The sequence below is a fragment of the Vigna angularis genome, chromosome 2 (genome assembly GCF_016808095.1).
Source record: "Vigna angularis cultivar LongXiaoDou No.4 chromosome 2, ASM1680809v1, whole genome shotgun sequence".
NCBI lineage: Eukaryota > Viridiplantae > Streptophyta > Magnoliopsida > Fabales > Fabaceae > Vigna > Vigna angularis.
Window position 1 is genome coordinate 35322092 of NC_068971.1, and position 24351 is coordinate 35346442.

Here is a 24351-nt window from a genome sequence, read left to right on the forward strand (position 1 = left end):
GCATTTAAATTCATGTTCTATACAAAGTGTTTCAACCTGCTCATTAAGTTCAAAACATGTCATATTTATGAAGTGCAAAACATTGTTATATCTATTAGGGTTTGCTAAAATGGTTACAATTGACACATGGGCAACTCTGGGCGTGACACTAGTTTGTAGCCTCTATTTGTTTGAAGGAGTGGAAAAGTGAAAAATGTGCCTTTCTGGATCAAGGAAATGAGGATCGAAAATAGAAGGAAATAAAGGGAAAATTTGTAAATGATTTGATAAATATAATAATTTCAAAAGAAATTGTAAAATTATGTTTATAAAATAACTAAATTACTTTTACTATATAAATTATTTTAACTATGATTTTATTAATAATAACAACATTAGTTAGTGTTATCAATTATTATATTTATTTGTTAATCTCCTTATAATGTTTTATTTGTGCATTATTATTTTTAATTATGTATTATTACATTATATTATATTATATATTTACATTATATATAATGTAATCGAAAATTGAAGGGTATATATTTATAAAGTTTTCTTTCCAGTTGGCTTTTCGTGAGTTTCTTTGCATATATATATATATATATATATGAGAAATTTCAAAATGTATTTACTTGCAAATTTATGCTTTCATTTCTTGACATAAATGTGGAAACAAATGAGGAAGTAACTTTCTTTTCTCATAACTGTACTTTCGTCAAAGCAAAAGCAAAAGCAAAAACAATGTTGTTGTGGATTCTTGTTCTAGTTCGTGAGATGTGGATGAGTTATTTGTTCGTTAGCATAGACATGGATAGTTGCTTTAAATTCTCGTAATGAAATATTTAATGTAAACTTTTACTTGAAGACACATTGTGATGATTATGAGACCTTTGTCAGATATCTTTTAACTCTTAATAGGATCGTATATAAGATTGATGAACTATATAGATGTGATGGATTGTTTTTTCAAATAAGTTCTTGGCGTAAAATAGTTTGGATACACTTTTTGAAAAATCTTCTTACATTGGTTTTTCTTGAGATTCTCTTGATGATTAGACGAAATAAATTATTTGAAAAGCATAATATATACAAATATAAAATTGCATGATGTTGTAATATCTCTCAACATAGAATGAAGTCCTTGAGTTCGTCAACATCAAACAAAATATTTGTCTTTGCAAAAATTGAAATGCTTTAAGATATTTTCATGTTTTGAAAAGTTCATAGCAAAAATTCTTAATTTAGGTGTGGTAAACTCTTGTCACATAAAATTAACTAGAAGAATAGAGAAAGGGTGATCAGCTTCGGGATGTGAGAATATTTAGGAAAAATATCTATCTATGGAGTCAATCGGTAAATTTTGTTTATTTAGGTTTTGTTGTAAAAAAAAATTCAAACCGGGATACCAAATGGAGAACACAAGTGGCAGCGAAGCAATCATCGTGAGAAATTAAAAGTATATTAAGATATGTAATGTATATATGGATGTGTGGGAATGTTGTTTTAATTTAGATGAGGAAACCAAATTACAAGTGCAGCGAATTTAGCTGAAGAAGTGTGAAATGAGTGGCGTGGCCCCAAGGTTCCTCTTCTTCCTCTCCACTCCCCTCCCTCTGCTCCGCCGCCACCACCACTTCAACCTCTTTCTCCTCTCTTCCCATTCCCTCCGCCTCTCTGCTTCACCTTCTTCCTTCTCTTTCTCATCTTCACCTTTGCCACTCAAACTCAGAGCCTCCCAGTTTTCCTATGCCTACTCATCTCCCTGCCCTGAGTACTCCTCTTTCCTCTCTCACATATCCTCCGCCGGCTACCTCTCCTCCCTCCCCGATGAAGCCTTCACCGCCGCCGCCCAACATCTCTCCTACTCCTTTCTCCGCGACGCCACCGCTTGCTTGGCCTTCGCACGCGACCGCCCTAACCTTCTCAGGTTCCTTTCTTCTTTTTTTCCCCCCAAATTCTATCCGATTTTGTTGAATTCTATTCTGAATTGAAGTGAATTGGATTGGATGGTGGTAGGTTGCTTTCTACGAGACATATTGCGGCCGTGGTTGAGCACGGCTCCCCCTTTCTCTTCCGCGATGCAGATGATTCCGTCAGGAAGATGAAGTCCTTTCTGTCCAACGGTGACGCCAATGTTAGTTTGTTTCTTTCTTCTTAGTTATCCTCTGTTTTTTGTTTCTCACTACTTCGTTGTGGAGAATGTTAATTTGCTCGTGTTAAGGAGCAATTGCTTGGTGTAAGAAATTTTTAACATTCACTATCGCGTTAACTGTGTTTCTGCTGACAATTAAAATATTATTGATTGCTTGTAGTTAGTATTTGATCTATTAATCGTCAAATTTCAACCATGAGTTTGTTTTACTATAAGCCTTTTAGTTCAGAGCTAGGTTTGTTCTTATTTCTCAATATTACATGTTGCAAATGTAATATGATTGCTATCATGTATGAGTGCAAGTAACACATTGGTGTCTGCAACGAGCAACTAGAAAGCCGTTAAAAAAAATAGTGTTGGAAGTTTCGACAGTGTAACCTTTTCTTAAATACATACTCCTTTTGGGTCAAAAGAAACGTGGAGATTCACTTGAAGCTTGAACTTATGCCAAGGATCATCGTTTCAAATCATTCCGAAATAAATGAAACAGTACATGATATCGTATGGAACATATTTTCTGTCATGTATTAACACTTAATTTCAAATTTTGAAAAGTGCATCGAAACCCAGCTGTGCTCAATATGTTCTTCACAGGTGTTGGACACTGATAGAGCAAATACGGTTGACCTAATGAAGTTTTTGCTGAGCTATGCGAGTGATCCATATGTCCCTTCAGAAGGGAACAGTCTCAATGAAAGAAATCTTCTTGAATCATCTGTCAGAAATCTCTTTGATGAACTTTTCAAACTGAGTTATAGTGCACCTGGATCAAATTCTTTTGATTCAGTGCAAAGTCAAATGGCTGGAAGATTTGGATATACAAAGCCTCCTGCACAAAAGATTGAAATGAAGAGGGGTGATTGGATTTGCTCAAGGTACTATTTTATTACTTTTAATTTTAACTATAGTCCCAATGAACTATCAAATGTGTTACTTTTGTGTAATGGTGGAACACCAAGGGCAGAGTGTGAGGCAATTGTTATAGTTAATTTTGTCTCCTCAAATATTGTACACCATTCTGATAAGTCTGTTTCTCTCTAATATTGAGCAGGTGTAATTTCATGAATTTTGCCCGAAACATCAAATGTCTTGAGTGTGATGAAGCAAGGCCAAAAAGGCAACTCGCTGGAGGTGAATGGGAATGTCCTCAGTAAGTATTACCCTTCCTTAAAATGTTTTTCCGTGTAACTTGTCATAGACATCCAATTAACAGGATTGTCGTTATGAAGGTGTGATTTCTTTAACTATGGGAGGAACATGAGTTGCTTAAGGTGTGATTGCAAGCGACCTGGACAAATATCTTTGGGTGCCATCAATACCATGTCAAATAAGGAGTACGAAAATGGAAACAATCCTAATACTTCAGATATTGATCCTAGGTTAGCTGCTAATGAAGAAAAGGCACAGCGTTGGTTTAGCAAGGTTTCTCAACTAGACAGCAGTGCTGATATTAACAGTGTGGTTGCAGATGAAGATTTTCCTGAAATAATGCCACTGAGGAAAGGAGTTAATAGATTTGTTGTGAGCACAAGAAAGACTCCACTGGAGAGGAGGTTGGCTAACGCTCAATATAAGAGAAACTTGTCTAATTATGACATTTCTGGGACTGAGGATTTTAATGTTGGGGAGCCAATCAAGTCCCATGACAGTCTGGATGACATGCTAGGTCATTCAGCTGGCCTTCCTCAATATGGCAATAACAACATTGTTTCTGAACAAAATGCTGGCGGAGACAGGCAACCTTCATTTGCTAGCTATAGCAATACTTCACATTATAAAAATGTTCAAGGGAACTACACTAGTACTGTTTCTCCCAGTCCATTGTCTGCAGATTCACTTGGCCCGAAGTCTGAGAACTTGCTATCAGACGAGAGCAAAAATGTGGTGTTAGACACTGATATCGGATATGCTAGTTTGGGAGACAGTTCACAAGATTCTAAGAATTCTACAAATATCACAGAGGATAAGAAGAAAGAACAAGCTGAAAAATCTGAGAAATGGTTAAGAAAGATTGCTGAGCTGAATGATTTTCCAGATGTGACAAGTGCAATATCCGATGAGGATTTCCCTGAAATAATGCCCATGCGTAATGGAGAAAATCGATTTGTTGTTAGCAAGAAAAAAGATCGTTCTTTAACAACACCAGCATATAAGAGACAAGTGGCAATGGAACAAGCTAGCAAAACCAACTTTGTTCCGTTTGTCCCCTTCCCCCCAGATTACTTTGCTAAAAAGGACAAGCCGCAGGCAGATGGAACAGATTCAATGGATAGGTCCAATGATGGTACATCTTCCATTTCTGAGGTGGCAGAGAAGGCTTCAGAGATATCGGATGATACTAGAGCTCAACCAGAACAGAGTCCAAAGTCTTCTGAACAGAGCTCAAATAACAATGATATTGGCTCTATGTCTTGGTCAGGAACCAGTGGAAATTCAAGGCAGAGTTTCAATCAAGATCACGTTCCAAATTTGACTGGGAGTTCATCCCCAGTTCCAACATCTGACAACCAGAGTGGTAAAGCAGAGTGGACAGGGAAGAGTTTGGAGGGGTCTGCCGTGAAGGAACCAGATCCTTTGGACATGTCAGAGGAGGCAAAGGCAGAGAGGTGGTTCAGGCGTGTTGCACAAATTAAGGATATATCTGAACTCAGTCAGATTCCAGATGAAGATTTTCCTTCAATAATGCCTATGCGCAAAGGGGTGAACAGATTTGTTGTAGGCAAGAGGAAAACTCCATTGGAAAGGAGATTGACATCTCAGCAATACAGAAGAAATCTACCAACTGTGAGCTCAGATCCAAGTAAAAACGAAAATGAAGGGAGCTGAAAAGTAGTTGTAGTATTAATTATTTTACCATTTTGCTTCCTTTTTTCGTTGTGAAGCTAAAATGTTATTGGCAAATATTGAAAATGGATGATAAGATGCTGGAAATAATCAGTACTAAAACCTTTCATTTTTGTATTTTCTGGTTTTGTTTCTGATGTAGGATTCCAGTTTTCTGTTCCTTTTCCATTGTAGGTTGCCTCGGAATTTTTGATCCAACGAGTTTTCTCTTTCAAATTTGTTTTTTGGGTTTTCGTGGAATTGAAGTTGTTAATCTTATAAAAATTAAAATAATCCTTTTTCTTTTTTGGATTTTTTGATGTTGAGATCATGGCAAGCTATGAAGGTTTTTCTTTAATTTTCTTAAGAGGTGTGCACTTTGGTGCATATGTACCTTAAATGTGACCACATCAAAAATCAGTTTTGCAATTCAACTTATGGTGTGCACTTTCTTGAGAGGTAGTTGTGTTAAGATTCCACTTATTATCTTCTGCAAATCAGATTTGCAATTCAAATCAAACAACTTGGGATTATTTCATGCTAAGGATATTACCATAATTTTAATGCCATGTTGTTTATGGGTTCACAAATGTTGTGAATAAAATATGTTATTGGGATGGTGTCAAATGACTTTTGCAGTACATGATAGCTCAAATTAACAAGTGATTACTTTCTCATTTCGTGAAGTTTATTTATGTTGTTATGGATGTTAGTTTCTGAAATTACGTTGGTCCCTTGTTCACTGAAAATGAATGCAAAATGTCTTCTGCTTCTTTGCTACATGGAGCAACACCTCCCTCAAATCCCTCTCTCTAGGCCTAGCATGTTCTGTTATTGATTGTGTTTTTTTGACCAACAGGCCTTTGTTTCACTCCCATATAATATTTTCACGTAAGTCTGTATCTTTAAACAAAAGCAGTAAACAAATTAAAATTTTGAAGTTAAATGATTGTTACCTTCTATTACAGGTCATAAATAGTAGTCTACAGGTGTACCATTTTATTCAGACTTCACCTAAGCCAAACCCCTGAAGCTAAACATATCCATGCGCATCCATAGGTAAATTCATTTCTTCAAATACTATGTTTCCTTGGTTCTGTTTCTTTTATTGTTATTATTGTTATTGCTATTACAACCCCTTAATTATATTTTTAACATTTTCGGCCGAGGTGAAAAAAGCTATGGCCTCATAGTTGGTTTTACAAAGAAGGTATTAGAATACATGGAGAAGAGTTAGTTAAGATATTGTTAGGTTCCTTTATGCAAGGAACCGAACAGCAGCAAATAATACTCACACACACTCAACAGTATAAGAAATATGTATGTATATGTATTGATATTTCCTCTGTAATGATAAGAAAAGATGAATACAGGTATCTCACTCTCCCCCAAGGAAGCCTCCCTTCCTCCACTGGCCAAGAGGTCCAGTCTTAATTCCAAAATCCTCCTCATATACACTTTTAATGGTCTAACATTACCCTCCTCCCCAAGATCAACCTTGTCCTCAAGGTTGAAATCAGGGAACTGCTGTCGAATGTATTGTTCCTCTTCCCACGTAGCTCCATCCAACCCATCGTCTTGCCATTGTATTAGAACTTGGGGAATTTCCTCTCCTTGTTGCAGCTGGTTTCTGCGCTCTAATACCTTTAGAGGTGTGTACATAGGGTTGTCAACCTGCAGTTCAGTGGGAAGCTGCCCTTCCACCGAATGATCCCCTATAGCTAGCTTCAATTGGGAAACATGAAAAATAGGGTGGATTCTTGATGTTGTAGGTAACTGCAAGCGAAAAACAACTGGTCCTAATTGTTTCTCCACCAAAAATGGTCCATAATACCGTGCAGAAAGTTTTGGGTGTAAGTGTGTGTGCATAGAAGTTTGTCTATGAGGCCGGATTTTCAAGAATACCCAATCTCCCTCCTTGATCTTGGTGTCCATTCTCTTCCTGTTGGCATAGTGGGTCATCTGATCTTGAGCTCTGGCCAGATGATATTTAAGTTGTGTCAAAGCCTCATCTCTTGTTTGTAAGTCTTGTGCAACGGCTTCCACCACTGTTTCTTCAGGAATGAAACGTGTGAGAGTTGGAGGGGGTCTTCCATACACAGTTTCAAAAGGTGTGCATTTTGAAGCTCCTTGGTAACTAGTATTGTACCAATATTCCGCCCAAGGCAAGACTGTACTCCAATTTTTTGGTTGTTCAGAACTAAAACAACGTAAATACGTTCCCATCACCCTATTCAGCACCTCCGTTTGGCCATCTGACTCTGGATGATAAGCAGTACTCATGTTCAACTGAGTTCCTTGCAGGCGGAAAATCTCCTGCCAAAAAACACTCATGAATGTTGAGTCGCGATCACTTACAATGGTCATGGGTATCCCGTGAAGCCGAATCACTTCCTTCACCAACAATGCAGCGATGGATCTGGCTGTATAAGGGTGTTTGACTGGGATGAAATGGCCATATTTACTAAGTCTGTCCACTACCACCAATATAGTATCAAACCCCTGAGATTTGGGTAATTTTACAATGAAATCCATACTAATCTCCTCCCAAATGGCTTTGGGTATTGGCAAAGGCTGCAACAATCCTTGGGGAGAAGCTGCCAAGTATTTATGTTGTTGGCATACGAGACATGCAGCCACAAAATCTGTAACAGTTTTCTTCATTCCTATCCAATGCAAAGATTGGGCCACCCGTCTATAGGTTCTGTAAACCCCAGAATGCCCTCCCGTGACACTACTATGGAATTCAGCCAACAAGCGAGGGATCCAAACAGATTTTGCTGATAATACAAGTCTCCCCTTGTAATGTAATCTTCCATGTTCCAACGTATAAGCTGGATGAGAGTTAGGGTCTACCCTTAATTCCTCCAATACTTTCTGCAAACTCTCATCTTTTTCCACCTCCTCCATGAGCTCTTGAAATTCAAGCCAATATGGTCGTGATATCATCCGTAGCATCTTATCTGTTTCCTCCTCCTCCATGCCTTTTCTGGATAACCCATCCGCCACATGATTGGAAGCACCTGTCCTATATTTGATTTCAAATTCGTACCCCAAAAGTTTAGCTAGCCAATTTTGTTGACTTTGAGTTGTGATGCGTTGTTCCAGTAAATAACGCAAACTCTTCTGATCAGTAAAAACAACAAACTTCTGACCCAATAGATACGGCCTCCAATGTTGTATAGCAAGCACAAGTGCCATTAATTCCTTCTCATAAATGGACTTGGTTAAGGAAGAGTCAGATAGCGCCTTACTAAAGAAGGCTATGGGTCTGTTTTTCTGGGACAAAACAGCCCCAACGCCTGTACCCGAAGCATCACATTCTACAACAAAGGGTTGCTCAAAATCAGGGAGAATCAACACTGGAGCTGTAGTCACTGCCTCTTTAAGCTTCTGCAGTGCCATGGCCCCCTCTTTAGACCATTTAAACATTCCTTTTTTCAACAATTCAGTAAGGGGTTTAGCCATTTTTCCATAATCTCTAATGAACCTGCGATAATACCCAGTTAATCCAAGGAACCCTCTTAACTCCTTGATGTTTCTGGGTTCTGGCCATTCCAAGACAGCTGCCACCTTCTCCCTGTCCATCTCCACCCCTGCTGCCGATATCTTGTGCCCCAAATATCTCACTTGTCTTCTCCCAAATTCACACTTTTTTTTGTTTGCAAAAAGTTCATGTTCAGCCAAGACTTTTAAGGCTTGAGTGAGGTGTTGAGAATGCTCCTCCCAAGTCTTGCTATAGATAAGTATATCGTCAAAAAATACTAACACGAACCTCCTCAATAGCGGCCTTAAAATTGAATTCATCATGTCCTGGAATGTGGCTGGTGCATTTGTTAATCCAAAGGGCATCACAAGGAATTCATAATGCCCTTGATGTGTCCGAAAAGCAGTTTTTGGAATGTCTTCCCTCTTCATTCTTATTTGATGATACCCAGCCTTTAAATCAATTTTAGAAAAATATGACGCACCTTGAAGTTCATCCAGCAGCTCCTCAATGACTGGAATGGGATATTTATCAGCCACTGTTACTCTATTTAATGCCCTATAATCCACACAAAACCTCCAACTTCCATCCTTCTTTTTTACCAATATTACAGGACTAGAGTAGGGACTGTTACTGGGTCTAATAATGCCCAAATTCAACATCTCTTCCACCTGACGCTCTATCTCAGCTTTCATTTCATGGGGGTACTTGTATGGCCTCACATTGACGGCCTCACTACCCTCTTTTAAAGGGATTTTGTGATCCACTCTCCTCTCGGGTGGGAGGCCTTGGGGTCTCGGAATACCCCTTCAAAAGCACTCAGAATTTGTTCCAGCTCTACCTCCTCCTCTTGCCTTAAGCCACTCTCTTCCGTCTTCTCATTCATCAATTCTGTTTGGCTTAAGCTCCATACTAAAGACAGCATTTCAATCCCTTTTTCTTTTATAAGAGCTTCAGGAGTCACCACCCTACGTGTCAATGATGGATCCCCCTTTACCTCCACTTCTCTTCCTCCATGCGCCACCTTCATGATGAGCTGTCCCCAATTTACTTTGATCTCTCCTAGGGAGGATAACCAGGTCATTCCCAATATTATGTCCACACCGCCTAATTCAAAGAGATATAACTTATCTCTAACTTCTAAGTTTTCTAATAACACCGAGACTCCTGTGCAATACCCGCTGGTTTCTTTCCTTTGTCCATCCCCTAAACACACTTTATAAGGGCGTGTGTCGGTGCATTCCAGACCCAGCTCTTCCACCAATCGGGTGGATATAAAACTATGGGTAGCTCCACTGTCAATAAGCACTAGAACTCTCTTCCCCTGCACCCAACCTTGCAGTTTCATCGTGTTCGATTGTGAGAGGCCACCCGCGGACAATCCCGACAACTCCATAGCCTTCTGTTCTACTTCAACACTTGCCTCCGCTTCTTCATCTTCATCCTCCTCCGCCAATATCATCACCCGCATGCTCCGTTCAGCGCAACGATGACCTGGACTGTAAGGTCCGCCGCAGTGGAAACAACGTCCTTCTTCTCGCCGCTTCATGTATTCTTGCTAAGACAGGGTCCGAATGCCTCGTCCCGCGGTTCCTCCTCCACTGTTACCAGCCTTCGAAGCCATCGTATTCACACTAACGTCCTTCTTCATTCCTTGCCCTCCGCCGCCATTCACCGTTCCCTCTGACGGTCCGCGAAACGTTTCTGTCCTCGCCACCGTCCCTGAACTCGCGGAATATCTACCCCACGTCGCTCCGCCTCTTCCTCCCACTCCACTACTTCCTCGCGACGTCCATCCCACTTGTTCGATGTCCCTAGCTCTCTCCATCGCCGTCAACAAATCGCGTGGGTCATGCGGTCTCACAGCGTTTCGTAATCCCTCCTGCAAACCCGCGAAAAAATATCCCAGCAATTGGTCTTCGGTTACTCCGGTCGCCTGCGCCACGAGTACCTCGAACTCCTGGATATACTCATCGATGCCCCCTCTCTGTCGCACCGCGGCCAACTTCTCAAAGACGGTTCCCCTAATTAATCCGCCGAACCTCCTCGTCAACGCCTCCGTGAACGCCTTCCATGTTGGATGTCGAGTTTTCTTCCGCCAGAAGCGGAACCAGTAGTTAGCGCTTCCGTCCATGCAGATATACACTAACTTCATCTTCTCTTTCTCCGTCACTCCTTGGATGTCAAAAAATTTCTCAGCCTTCGCTATCCATCCCGTTGGATCAGTACCTTCAAAAGTTGGAAGCTCAACTCGCTTCATCCAACTGCGTTGTACGTCGTTCCGGTCCTCCTCCGATTCTTCATCAGAGCTCTCTGTCGACTTTCGTTCTCGATCACCCTGGACGGAATTTCGACTCCCCTCAGAACTCCTATCGCGGGTTCCAGAACGTCTTCCGAGGGCTCGTCGAAACTCGAGAGTCATCGTTCGCATTTCTGCCTTCAACTCCTCCATTGTCGACTCCACAGCCACCATTCGCCCCTCCATTCTTCTCCGATCACGCGCACTCCTCTTCCCTCCGAAATGATCCGGCAGGTCGGACCAAATCTGTTAGGTTCCTTTATGCAAGGAACCGAACAGCAGCAAATAATACTCACACACACTCAACAGTATAAGAAATATGTATGTATATGTATTGATATTTCCTCTGTAATGATAAGAAAAGATGAATACAGATATCTCACTCTCCCCCAAGGAAGCCTCCCTTCCTCCACTGGCCAAGAGGTCCAGTCTTAATTCCAAAATCCTCCTCATATACACTTTTAATGGTCTAACAGATATACTCATGAATTAGTTACTTAAGGGGTTAGTTAGATATACATAAGAAAGGGGAGGAGAGGGGAAGGATGTAATTTTGTTGACTGAGCATTAGTTCTGTGAAGGGAAAGCCCTTGAAGGAGATTGCGCTCTCCTATTTCTTGTTCTTTTCATTCTATTCAATAAAAACTTTTCTTTTCTGTAAAAGCTTCAGAGGCACATCTCTCAACAAGAAAAATAACCTTCCTCCTCTCATCTTCTAAAAAACATGTCTGGCAGTTCCTATTGTATGATTATATTATTTTCTTCCTACTACTTTTAAAATGTGGCTTCCTTGCATGCTGTATTACTTGTTTTTATATGGCTTTCCATTTCAGAATGATGTTTTTACTGTAAAACTTGGCGATCTTGGCACCTATGTATTGAACAAACAAACACCAAATCGACAACTTTGACTGTCTTCTGCAGAGGTATCGTATGTTATCTGTCTAATTCTGCTCAATTTTTGACCTAGGTTTTTTTAAGGTTTTAGTCTCTAGATATGTGTGTTCATGTATTAAATTTCATGTGAATGAATTTTACAGCAGTCGAATATATAGAATTCTTTAGTATCTTTATGTGTGAGAATGAACTTGGAAAAAAGCGAATATTGGTGATAACCAACCAAATGGTGTTAAAAACATTCTCTTTAAAAATAATTGTTGTAACACACTTTCTACTATTGGTTAAAATTTATCGAAAATTATAAAATTATGAGTTTGACTCCTTAACTAAAAAATCGGAATAACAATATTGTGATTTTCCATCAATTTGAGTTAATAATAGTCTGTTAGAGAGTGTAGGGATCTATGCAAAGTTTTATGACAGGGTACAGGTTGTCTTTAAGGAATAAAAAACAAATAACCCACTTTATAAATTGAGATCAGATAGGAGTACCATCGTTTATGATATAGGTACACTCCTTTGTATGTCACAGATGCTGTTACCGTGTGTATAATCATTCTGGCCAATCTTGTCAGTTACTACCACAACGGATGGTATCTTATAGTCATCTTATTTTTTTATTTTCAATGTTCATTGTTAGTATTATTATGTTATTGGAAAGAGTTAAACCCATAATCTCTTCTATCTTGTCTTCCAACTTACTAAGCTAATCTTTTAACTCTCAAGTTAGTGTCAGTGAAGGAAGTTGAACTTACAACCTTTTTTATTCTCTCTTTTAACTTTACCACTAAGTCAACTTCATATATTTGTCTCCCTGCATTATCTTCTTCAGTGTAGTGTAGAACATATTCAATATGAAGTGATACCGTGAATGATTGTATCAGTGATATTTTTGCGAACTTTATGTGATTCCAAGACTTCAAATACAGTTTTATTTTGCTAGAATAACTTTATGCTACTTCTGTTTATTTACATAATCTATGATCTCTTGAAAAACATGTCTTGTGCACTGTGCACTGGTTTATAGACAGAACAAAGCAAGCTTGTATAAAGTTTGGAAGGTGAGTTGTGATGAATTTCCCAAGCTGTTGAGAAGATACCGTCTAATCTTTATTTATTTTTTATTTAGAAGACAGAAGTTAATATATGACACCTTCACTGTTCAGTTAGACCACTAAATAATCAGAAAAAATTAATAATAATTAGCAATTTCTCCTCTGAAGTTATACTATTTTTTCAATTTACTTCTTGTAAGGGTTATAGTTGCATTGGGCATTGTGGTAAGTTATCCTACCATTTTGGCTTCCAAATTTGTCACAAGGTAAAAATGGAATAAAAGGTTTCCGACAAAATAGAAAAGCTAAAGCTTATAGCTTTTGAGATAAATATTATTCTTTGCAGGGTTTAATGTGATAAATGAAGTTTCACAAGATATTATAATATAACACATATATGTTGTTGATAGGATATATTACATGAAACTTTCTTCTTACAGAGCCAAAATATATATCTTATAAAGACCCTTAAAAAAACTGTCGACCTTTGATTATCAAAGTATTCGTCATTTTCATAAGTGTTCATTTTCCTTAAGACAAAAGGAGATTATGTCTACAAATGACATTTGAACGTCCAAGTTAGTCTTTCACATTAACAAGCAATGAATATGAATATATAATTAATGAAACATAACTAACATATTTCATGTTATTTATATTTATTGTTTATAGACTTTTAACTGGATGGATATGAGTCTACTGACTCAAATACGTCTTGGTTTTTAAATCATCGAAGTTAATTATGAATTATGATAATTAAGTTTGCTATATGATATTACACTATCCGAATAGAAAATGAGAGTACATAGTTCGACATGTACTAGTTCAACAAAGAATAGATTCATATTGGTAAGAGATACTGAGTTATATTCAGTAGATAAGAAATAATATCAAATTTTTAATAATTTAATTATATTTTAAGTGTGTTTTTTAGAAAAAAATCAATGTATAAAGAAAACAAGTTTAATATGTACAACATCATTATTTCTCTAAACTATGTCCATCAAAAAGTTTATAACAAGATGCAATTTTAATTTTTAATTTTGTTCAGACTGATTTAGAATTAATCAGAAACTGACTCACATTACATTAAGCACTTTCTTGTTATTGTATGCAAATTTTGGATTTGTCCATCCAAAAACAAATGTTTAGGAAGAGAGGTATTGTAAGTTTATTAAATTGAGTTCAACCTATTTTATGTGAAGTGAAAGGTTTATCAACTTAACGAGTTATTTGAACGCAAGCCAGAATAATTTCACTAACATTGTGCTTATTGAAAATAAATATAGATTGAAGTAGGATGACACAATATAGAAATCTGTGTAAATTTCTTAACTCTTTTTTTCAATTTTGTATATGACTTTATTATGATTATATTTGTGCTTTCTTATGTTACATCTTAAGAATTTCAAAATGCACATGAGCTTTTTGATTTAGATATTAAAGTGGTATATCAATAGCCATCTCAAGGGTGTATTATCTTTTTGTAAATTCTCATTTCTTGAAGTTATTTTCGATAAAGAGTATTTATTTATATTATATATTATTTTTTTGGAAAAATTTATTTATTTTAAACAATATATCTATTGTCGTAGTTAAGAGTAGCATTAATAAAATCTACTCAGCGGAGATTAAAAAGTTGTTCACTATTAAATAATACATTTATTTATTTTTTTCGTGAGAGATTAGAAAAGATAATTAAGAGATTTTACATTAGATTATTGTCATTTTTTAAAGAGTTTTTAAAGTATAATATAACATAATTCATGTTAAGTGAATTAGTATAGAGACAAAGTATCTCTTTTCAATTAGACACTTCGAAAAAGGAAGTTTAACACAAATCAATACCGGTTAGATATTTGGTCATCAACGGCAGTACATCATATAATGTTATGTTGGAGCATTCCTTGCTGAACATGCTTAAAGTATTGGTGAGGATACTTGGTGATGAAGTTCTCTTTGACGTTTGGGGACATCATAATTGTACACGAAGATCGAAAGACTGTTAAAGAGTGTTATTTCGCTATTCTACGCCTTCCGACCCCTTCACTTAGTACCAGGCTACTGTGGGGGAATGTCTTGATTCCCGGGTAGGAAATGATGCAAGGATGGAGCCAATGAGGGAAACACAACACTTTGCCCTATTTAGTGATCGTGGGTTGAAGATTGGGGTAGCAATTGAAGGGGAAGAAGAAACCTTGATTGGCTAAATGCTAAAGGACAACACTAACCTATTCGCTTTCGAAGCAGCTGACTTGTTTGCTTACGCAGCAGCTGACCTCTTAAGGGTTGACCCAAGGCCTCCCATCAACTATCTACATTCATAGAAGTCAGTGTTATATCCCAAAAGAAGAGGCAGTTGGGCAAAGAAAGAAGACAAGCTGTAAAGATCGAAGCTAGGAAGTTGTTGCAAGTAGGGTTCAACAAGAGGCAAGATATATGACGTGGTCGACCAATGTCATCCTGGTGAAGAAGGTGAATGGAAAATGGAGGATGTGTGTCGACTACTCGGACCTTAACAAGGTTTGTCCTAAGGATGCCTACTCGTTGTTGAGTATACACTGCTTGGTTGACAGAGTCGTCGAACACAATACGCTTAGCTTTTTGGACACATATTCGGGGTATAATCAGATATCCATGACAGAGGGTCACAAGATGAAAACAACGTTCATCACCAAGGAAGCAAACTTTTAATGAGATAATGTCTTTCGACCTCAAGAACGTAGGAGCTACCTACCAGAGGGTGATGGATAAAGTGTTTGGGCACTTGTGTGGAAGGAATATGAAGGTTTATGTTGAGATATGGTGGTCAAGTCCCCTACCCCAGTGCAACACTCGTAAGACTTGAAAGAGATTTTCTTGACCTTAAGGGCGTACAACCTAAGGTTAAACCTAGAGAAGTGCGCCTTTAGGTTTGACTGGGGGAAGTTCCTAGGCTTTATGTTGATGCATTGTGGAATCGAAGCAAACCCTGAGAAGTGTCAGCCAATAATTAAGATGAGGAGTCCAAAAAATGTAAAGGAGGTGCATCGACTAATCGACAAACTAACGAGGATATCCCATTTCCTTCCCCGGCTTATAGAGAAGACTAAGCATATGATAAAACTACTAAGAAAGTTGCTAAGGTTCATATGGGACAACCAGTGTCATCAATAGTTGGAGAAATACGACCCTCCGTAAACTTGACACATCAGAACCCCTACTGGTGTATATAGCAACAACCGAGGAGGTGGTTAGCAACCTTGGTTTAAGACCATGATGGTGAGCAAAGGCTAATCTACATCATCAGTCGAACCTTGCCGGATGCTGAGATTCGGTATTAGATGGTGGAAAAGGCTGCTTTATTTCTTATCATCGTAATAAGGCGGTTATGCCTTTATTTCCAAAGTCATTAGATTTTCGTAAAAATCGACTACCCATCTAGAAGATTTTGTAGAAGCATGATCTAACAAGCTAAATGTCATCATGGGTAGTGGAACTATCTGAGTTCTCCATCCAATATGAACCGAGGGAACCAAGATAAAGGTGTAGTGCTTGACAAATTTCGCGAGTGACCTATAGGGAGAGCAGATCCTTCATGAGGATAAATGGACTATGTGGATGGATCTTCAAATCCAAAAAGGGCCAAAGACAGAATCGTTATAAAGGGGCCAACAACGTTCTCATCGAGAAGTCCTTATGCTTCGACTTTAAAACATCCAACAACCAGATTGAATACGAGACCATTATAGTCGGGCTCAACCTAGCTAAAGAGGTAAGGGCGAATTGACACCTCCTTATAGAGAAAATCAACTTGACAAAGGGCTTTCTGGAAACCCATCTTGTGTTCATTGAAGACATGATTATAGAGATCTTCTATTTCAACGTTGGCCTCATTCTGTCTTTCTACGATGTCCTTTAAAGACATTTCTAGGTCTATCACTTTGCTTTTGGCCTTTCTCCCTTTCTATGATGTCCTTTAAAGACGTCTCTAGGTCTGTCACTTTGCTTTTGGCCTTTCTCTTGAACTTTAAGCAACGAACCTTTCAAGTCCTCATGTAACGAACCTCTTCCTCTAACAATCTTTTCTTGTGAGCCTATTTTTTCTTCTCATCAACCCATGATTTATGCTTTTCTTCACAAGCCTTCTTTTTGGTTGCCAAGTCCTCAACCAACTTCCTCTTCCCATCACCTTTCAATTCCTTTTGGGTTGACAACCAAGAACGATATCCCAACTTTGGAACTCTAAAAGTCTACAAAACAAAACTTTGGTGTTAGACTTGTCCACCACCTTCAGTTCATGCCTACCAAGATCAATAGAGACACCCTTGCGCATGCGAATCAAGGGACCTTCTAACTCACTTATGTCTAAGGGTTTATCTCCATATCCAATCGAGTGCCCCACACTGGCCTCTTTACCCTTGCCTAGAATTTAGGCCCTCAACCTCTTCATTTCCTTACTGGAACCTTTGATTTTATGGGTACCGGTCTCTTCTTGCTAACCTTCGAACCGTGGATGTCAACCTCAAGCTCCTGCAGGTTGGGGATGTTGGTCCTTCCTGCCTCCTTCACTTTCCCCTCCATTTGATTCTTGATCATAATGAACAAGTCATCCTCTCCTCCAACCTTGTTATCATGATGGGCAATGAAACATACAAACACAACAAAATGCTCAAATCAATTCAAAGGTGTTCAAAGTCATAACATTTTATTGAAACTTACCAATTAGTTCAGAAATTGGATTGTTGCATAAATAAATCCTAACGAGATGCCTAGTCGGCATCCTCTAAGGTAGCTTCTCCAACAGTCCTATGATCTCTTGATCCTTTGTTGATAAAGAATCCTTGAGTCAGTCTTTGTATCGTGAAGGATTATTGGTCTAGAAGTGGGATCGACCACTTTGGTTAATCATCACCCAAAAAATATCTTCTTAAAGTTTTTGAATGAGTCAAGAGTATGGACCAAATAGTGGAGCCTTCGGCTTCCTTATCAATGAAACCACGACACGGTTCCTAGAGACGTGTGTAGTAAACATATATATGTGTGTGTATATATATATATATATATATATATATATATATATATATATATATATATATATATATATATAAAAGCTCATATGGGACGGGATCTTGGATGCATCCCCTCTAGTTGAGGTGCAATTGTGTCGGAGCCACGTTTAGAAGACGAAGAACACCCATTGTGAATTCGTCAAACGACAACAAAACATGAAGTTAAGTGAAGAGATTCATGTAAACATAAAAGAAATCGTCTTTAGAGCTTTCCTTGCCGTGGCAGACGTACTTAATGGTGCAAGCTCTTTTCAGCGAAACAATGTCTTTTGACACCTCGGGCCCCAAAACATAGATGCTCCGCAACCAATAATCCAGTAGACAAGTCCACCTGAAGTTCGACACCTGTGTTCGAACCTCAATGTCAACCCAATCATATCCTTCATTTGCTTTCCACTCGGTCTCGACATGTTCCTTAGGAGGATCAATCTTATTTTCTCTAATAGTTTTTGCGGTTACCCCTATCCCTAAAGAGGATGTAGCTTTTGATGATACCGATACACGGCTACTAACACTACTACCACTATTCAACCTCAACATACCTTTCGAAATAAGATGACCAATATGCACTTCAACAACAACACACCTCTCTTGTAATCACAAACAACAACAAAGAGTTCAAATAACTTGGTGGAAAATTATGACCAACTTCACTCCTATTTATAACTTAGTGGTGACAGTTTGCCTTCTGACCTAATGGGCCAAACCCATCATAAATTGGCCCATGAAACGCTTCGTCCAAGGCAAATCTTCGAATTCAGTAACATCTCCTCTCCCCTCCCCCCTAAAAGGTAGTGATTCATTCTTGAACCTTCGCTATGTTTGCCAAGTCATTGTTTTAGTTTCCACATCACACCTACCACCACCAATCATATCCCTCATATTTGACATCCCATCATTGAAACCTCTTTGTCGCTACACTCCTTGAGGCTTAGGGGCTACTATACCCATAGAGTTAAGGCCATAGATAACAAATTTTCTTTGCAAAATCAAGTTTTCCAACTACCAAACGTTGACACCTTACTTCAACTACAGGTCAGGCACTAACACTCTTTGACCAAATGTTGACTTTCACTTTAGCCTTTAATTTAAATTTGACCAAAATCTCTGACCAAGTACTAACTTGACCATCAAATGATCTTTTGCGGACACTCCACCATTCGGTAGTGGACTAAAGAGGTTTGGAGGACTAAAATTGGGTAATAGAGAACTCATGAAAGTAGAAGACAACTTTATAAGATACGTTCGATTCCGAAAAAACGCCATCATTATTAATTATTATTATTATTATTATTATTATTATTATTATTATTATTATTATTATTATTATTATTATTATTATTATTATTATTATTATTATTATTATTATTATTATTATTATTATTATTATTATTATTATTTCTAAAATTAAATGTAAACTTCTCGTCTTATGCTATTTGAGTAATAAATCTTTTATTATTTTTTATCCCATAAATAATTTTTTTATATTTAATAAATTAACAAAATTGTGAGAGGATTCAATTAAATTAGCTTAGAAATCCATTTAACTGAGAAGTTCTTATAATGGACTTGAGTCAGTTTCTTCCTACACCTCCATTACTTTTTTTTTCTACCCTTCTATAAATAAATAAATAAAATATTCTTTTGCTCTTTTCTTAAAAGATAATATGACTTTGGGCCTAAGGTAAAAAGAACGTTGCTCCCTCTACCACCACGATATGCTCCCTGCACCTCCTCAAATTCTTTTATTTTCAAAACTATCCTTAGGTTAAAGGTTAAAACTTTTTTACTTTTACCATGAATTTTTAATTTAATTTCCAAACCCTAATTTTATCTCATTCATATTCCCTAACTGCAGCAATTGCACCCCACCCCATGTCAACTCAATCTTCTTCTACCTACTTGTATCCACGTCAGATATGGATTTTCATCATTCAAATTTAAAAGATTAATTAACTAAAATTCGATAATAATTATTAGGTATAATCAAATACATTATAGTTTTATGTACTTCATCAACAAAAGATAATTAAAAATTCATATCTGACGTAGATACAAGTAGGTAGAAGAAGATTGAGTTGATATGAGGGTGGGGGTGCAGCTGCTGCATTCAGAGAATATGAATAAGGTAAAATTAGGGTTTGGGAAATAAATTAAAAATTTGTGGTAAAATTCAAAAAAATTTAACCTTTAACTTAAGGATAGTTTTGAAAATAAAAGAATTTAAGGAGGTGCAGGGAGCATGGCATGGTGGTGGAGAGAGCAACACTCCTTAAAAAACTAGAGCTGTCAAAACGGGTAACCCAACTCGACCCTCCCGACTCACCACGGGTTAGTCACTTAGTGAGCCAACCCATCCTGGCTCATTTATTAGCAAGCTAAAAAAATTCAAACCCGGCCCAACCCACCACGAGTTGGTGGGTTAAACGGATTGACTCACTAGCTCATTTAATTATAAGTTTTTTTAAAAATAAAAAATTACAATTTTTTTAACTCAAATCTGAATAAATGTCACACTAAAATGATGTTAAACTCCAGAGACAATTCAAAATAAATAAAAAAAGTATACAATCCAAAAACATGTACAAAAGGCGAACATATAAGTTTTTAATATTGATAGTTTTTGTATCACTTATCCGTTTATAATATTAGAGTCTTGAATAGATAAATATATAATATTTTTCTCTCTTGAAATATCATCTTTTTCATCACCATCTACAATATAATAAAAAAATACTAACTAATAATATTGAATCACAAAAATAATTAATAATTAAATTAAATTAGGTGGGTTGGTGAGCCAACCCGACTCACCACAGGTTCAACCCCGTGAGCCAGGTTCTAAGTGAGCCAGGTTGAAAACTAGCACGCATAAAAAAATTACATTTTTTTCAAATCCAACCCGACTCAAACCCGTGGTAAGCTAGGTTGGCTCGCGAGTTACAACTCATTTTGACAGCACTATAAAAAAACTATTATTCTAGTTTAAGCTCATGCATTTATTTTCATATAATTAGAATTTATTGTAGATAAATTTCATTGAATATATAAATTACAATTTTTGATATATGATAAACAATTTAACTTAGGACATAAGATTACTTTAACTTACATCTGAATATGTACATGATACTTTTAACTTTCAAGGAATGATTTAAATTGTGATACGAAAGAATTTTTAGCTATTAACAATTCTTTTCCTAAAAAAGCATTTAAATTTAATTGAGATATAGATTGAAAGGGATGGATGGATATAAAATAAAGAATCAAAGTAAGATTAAAATAGGAAAATGAGATTATTAAACTACTTTTTAATTATTTACAAAAAAAATAATGTATGAAATACACACTTTTTTTTTTTTTTGTGAATGTGAATATGTGAATGAGAGAGCTCAATTATCCTCTTACGTGGCCAAACCTCAATCACCATTTCATATTCTCTCCTTAATGGCAACCTAAAATCCAGTTTTTCAATCTCCATGATTGCACAATTAAGAAAGCTTTGACTTGTTTTTAAGCTAAACTTTATATTTAGTGTTTTAAAACTGAGAAAGTAAAATTATACAATTACAATTTACAAACAATGGTTTAAGGAGATAAAGGTCAATTAAACTTCCATCTAAGTTCATGTCTCTGCCACTTTCTTCCCCAAAATGGTTGACCAATTGTGTTCAATCACTCATCTTCATTCTGTGTTGTGTTGTTTTCCTCATATTTGATCTTCTTGATTCTGTTTTCTGCGTTATCTATGGATATATTGATAAACTCATTGAAGGAGAGGTTTCGCCTTGTTGCTGCTCTAATTGGGAGAGGCAAAAGAGGCGGATGAATGTGACAGATGATGATATATCAGATAGCTTGTATGAGAGGAGGAACATTTTCAGAGAAATGGGGTTCCTTCGATATGAGAGAAAACGAGAAGATTCCACCACAAATTTTGTTAAAGGTAGTGCCCGGTCAGTGAATCGTTGGTCTGATTGTGGCTGTGATTCTTGCCTTTCATGGGTGAATGATGGAAGTGACTATAAGCTTCATTTTGTTGTGAAGGAGCCCTTGTTGGGTAGGTTAGTTCTACTGGTTTGGTTATCTTTTTCCAATTTCATTGCCGTTTTCAATGATGTTTACTATCAGAATTGAAGTTCACCTATGCAACTACATTTATGTTTTGTCTTACTACTATTTGATGACCACTTTCATGTTTCTATGTACTTTTCTCTGTGACTGATTTTTGTTGTCAATTGGTGTTTGACAGTCCCTGGTGAGAACTGCAAGGGAAAACCTTCTGAGAATGTGATCTTCTTACATGGATTTCTCTGTTCTTCCTCATTTTGGACAGAGACAGTGTTTCCATATTTTTCTGAAAAGACGAATCACGAGTACAGATTGATTGGCATTGACCTGCTGGGATTTGGCAAGAGTCCAAAGCCTAGAGATTGCTCATACACTTTGCAGGATCATGTGGAAATGATTGAGAAATCTGTGGTTTTACCATTGGAGATGACTACCTTTCATTTGGTTGCACACTCCATGGGATGCATAATTGCATTGGCCTTGGCTGCTAAGTACCCAAAGAATGTAAAATCAATCACCCTTGTTGCTCCTGTAAGTACTTTAGACCAAACTGAATACTTTGCTGCTTATTAGGTTTGAGAACTGATCTTCTCAGAACCAATTAACAATTTCTGTGCTTTGGATTCAATAATACCTTCATTCTGCAATCAAACTATGTGTTTTATTTGTTAACAGTCACTAAGATATACTCTCAAATTCAGAAATAAAAGACAAGTAAAAGATTAGTAATACAGTGTTATACTTTTTAATGTTGAATTTGGATCATTGGTCAGCAGGGCCCTTATTTCTTTTATTTGTCCGGTAATGTCTCATGAATTTCTTCATTCTCCAAATGGTTTTGGTGGCAGCCATACACTTCTTCTGAGGGTGATGCTTGTTTAAATGCACTATCAATGCTTGCTGGAAAGAAATTGTGGTCTCCACTGTCTTTTGGTTCTTCATTTATGTCCTGGTATGAACACCTGGGCCGTACAGTTTGCCTTGTCTATTGCAGAAATCACCGAATATGGGAGAGCATTCTAAAATTCATTACTCGCAGGAGGTAACAAAACATCTATTGAAACACTGTAATGAATAACATACCACATGTTTCAAGTTTCTTTCTCACATATTACTTAGGACACTGACATGATACACATAATGCATGCTTTCTTTTCCTTTGCTAGGGATCTTCATTTCTTGACCACAGACATGACCAGGCACACACATCATTCAGCTTGGAGTTCCATGCATAATGTGCTATGTGGAGGAGCAAAATTTGTGGACAGTTACCTCATCATTTTGACCAGAGTTGGAGTGAGAATAAATGTGATTCAAGGTGAAAAGGATCAAGTTGTCCCAATGGAGTGTTGTAGTAAGTTCGAGTTGAAGGCTCCTGAAGCTGAAATCAACATCATTCCAAATGCAAACCATGGGACTGTACTATTTGGCAGAGAGAAAGAATTTGCACTTAGTCTAGAGCATATATGGGAATCTTGCTGTTGATAGAAGTTAATGTCAGTTCTAGGGTAACTGGAAAGATATGAAATATTAATCCTTTGCATTAATTAGGGATAAGCTTATAAGATGAAGGTGGGATGAATGATGAAATTGTATCATTCATGGTAGAAGTTGTTTGAGAAATAAAACAAAAATACAACATGCCCTACTAAAGCCAAAATGCAGCCTGTCAGAGAAACTGAACTTTTTACTTTTTGTGTTTTTAAATTGTTTAATCTAAAAACTGAAAATGTAAACTTTGTATTGGAAAGTTTTTTGTTGCATTCTTAAGATTGAGTTCGCGAAATGAGTAGATAATATTTTATTAATGAAGAATTATATGGGAAATGTTTTTGAGGTGCATGTCCAATATAACCAAGATGTTGCCTAAAGTAAGTTACTTTTACACAGGAAAAGACCCGCCGTTTTTGTTTACGTGGAGATGGTTTCATTTTCGGAACGTGAGATTTGGATTTATACTTAAATTCTTAATAAGCATCAAGATGCTTGTCATTTTTATTTGTGTGGAATTGGTTTAAATGTGAGATTTAGATTCATATTTAAATTCTCAATAAGAATATCATATCTGATGATGATAAGTATGGATAAAAGTTAGGAAAAAACTAAACATATAAATTTATTATGTATAAAAAGTTTGAGTTGGAAATAATATCAATTGTTTATGTAAAGTAAATTCATGTATAGTTGGTGTTTGTATCTTTCTAGACTCTTAAAAGATTTATCCATTGTAATAGAATATGACTTGTAGGTTTGAGAAGGACTTGATGAAGCATTTGTCTTGATAAGAGTTGGTAAGAGGTGTTTGAAGAATGTGTGTAGTGAAGGTAGACATGGGGCTATGATGTAGGTATGCAACCAAAAGGTTTGATTTATAGGTAAGGTTGGTTGAGAAGGTTAGAAGAAGGTGAAGATGTGATTGAAGTAAGTAAATTTGATGGTTATGTATTAGAATGGGTGTGAAATTGGTGTATAGGGTAGTTGGAGCAGCAACTAGAGTTGCAAAAATGGCTTGCTCAAGTTTGGCTTCTCTT

At 37.0% G+C, this 24351-nt stretch overlaps 2 protein-coding genes across 5 annotated transcripts; both read left to right on the forward strand.

Moving 5' to 3' along the window:
* The first annotated feature begins 1419 nt into the window (after positions 1–1419).
* LOC108329501 (zinc finger protein VAR3, chloroplastic) lies at positions 1420–12887 on the forward strand. 4 transcript variants are annotated; one of them, XR_008246741.1, is made up of 8 exons: positions 1420–1909; positions 1999–2116; positions 2690–3009; positions 3186–3284; positions 3364–4918; positions 5926–6016; positions 11577–11669; positions 12176–12887. XR_008246741.1 is itself a non-coding variant. In XM_052872146.1 (7 exons), exons 1-6 carry the CDS (start codon positions 1545–1547, stop codon positions 5986–5988), a joined length of 2520 nt encoding a protein of 839 aa, XP_052728106.1. In that variant the 5' UTR covers positions 1420–1544; the 3' UTR covers positions 5989–6016; positions 11577–12887. The 4 variants fall into 4 exon arrangements, 2 of the variants coding, with proteins under 2 accessions (XP_052728106.1, XP_017419217.2); XR_008246742.1 differs by adding an exon at positions 5817–5848 and having other exon boundaries at positions 1421–1909; positions 11577–12887; XM_052872146.1 differs by having other exon boundaries at positions 11577–12887.
* Positions 12888–21240: 8353 nt separating this feature from the next.
* Positions 21241–23563, forward strand: LOC108328052 (probable lysophospholipase BODYGUARD 4). Its single transcript, XM_017561834.2, has 4 exons — positions 21241–21809; positions 22002–22351; positions 22669–22862; positions 22987–23563. Exons 1-4 carry the CDS (start codon positions 21377–21379, stop codon positions 23303–23305), a joined length of 1296 nt encoding a protein of 431 aa, XP_017417323.1. The 5' UTR covers positions 21241–21376; the 3' UTR covers positions 23306–23563.
* Positions 23564–24351: the final 788 nt, after the last annotated feature.

Bases quoted from the DNA above. Each gene is read 5' to 3' on its own strand.
- LOC108328052 (XM_017561834.2), top strand. From the start codon at position 21,377: ATGTCTCTGCCACTTTCTTCCCCAAAATGGTTGACCAATTGTGTTCAA. The intron at 22,352-22,668 runs GTAAGTACTTTA...TTTTGGTGGCAG, and splicing joins CAATCACCCTTGTTGCTCCT to CCATACACTTCTTCTGAGGG. The intron at 22,863-22,986 runs GTAACAAAACAT...TTCCTTTGCTAG, and splicing joins AAATTCATTACTCGCAGGAG to GGATCTTCATTTCTTGACCA.
- LOC108329501 (XM_052872146.1), top strand. From the start codon at position 1,545: ATGAGTGGCGTGGCCCCAAGGTTCCTCTTCTTCCTCTCCACTCCCCTC. The intron at 1,910-1,998 runs GTTCCTTTCTTC...GGATGGTGGTAG, and splicing joins GACCGCCCTAACCTTCTCAG to GTTGCTTTCTACGAGACATA. The intron at 3,285-3,363 runs GTAAGTATTACC...GTCGTTATGAAG, and splicing joins GGTGAATGGGAATGTCCTCA to GTGTGATTTCTTTAACTATG.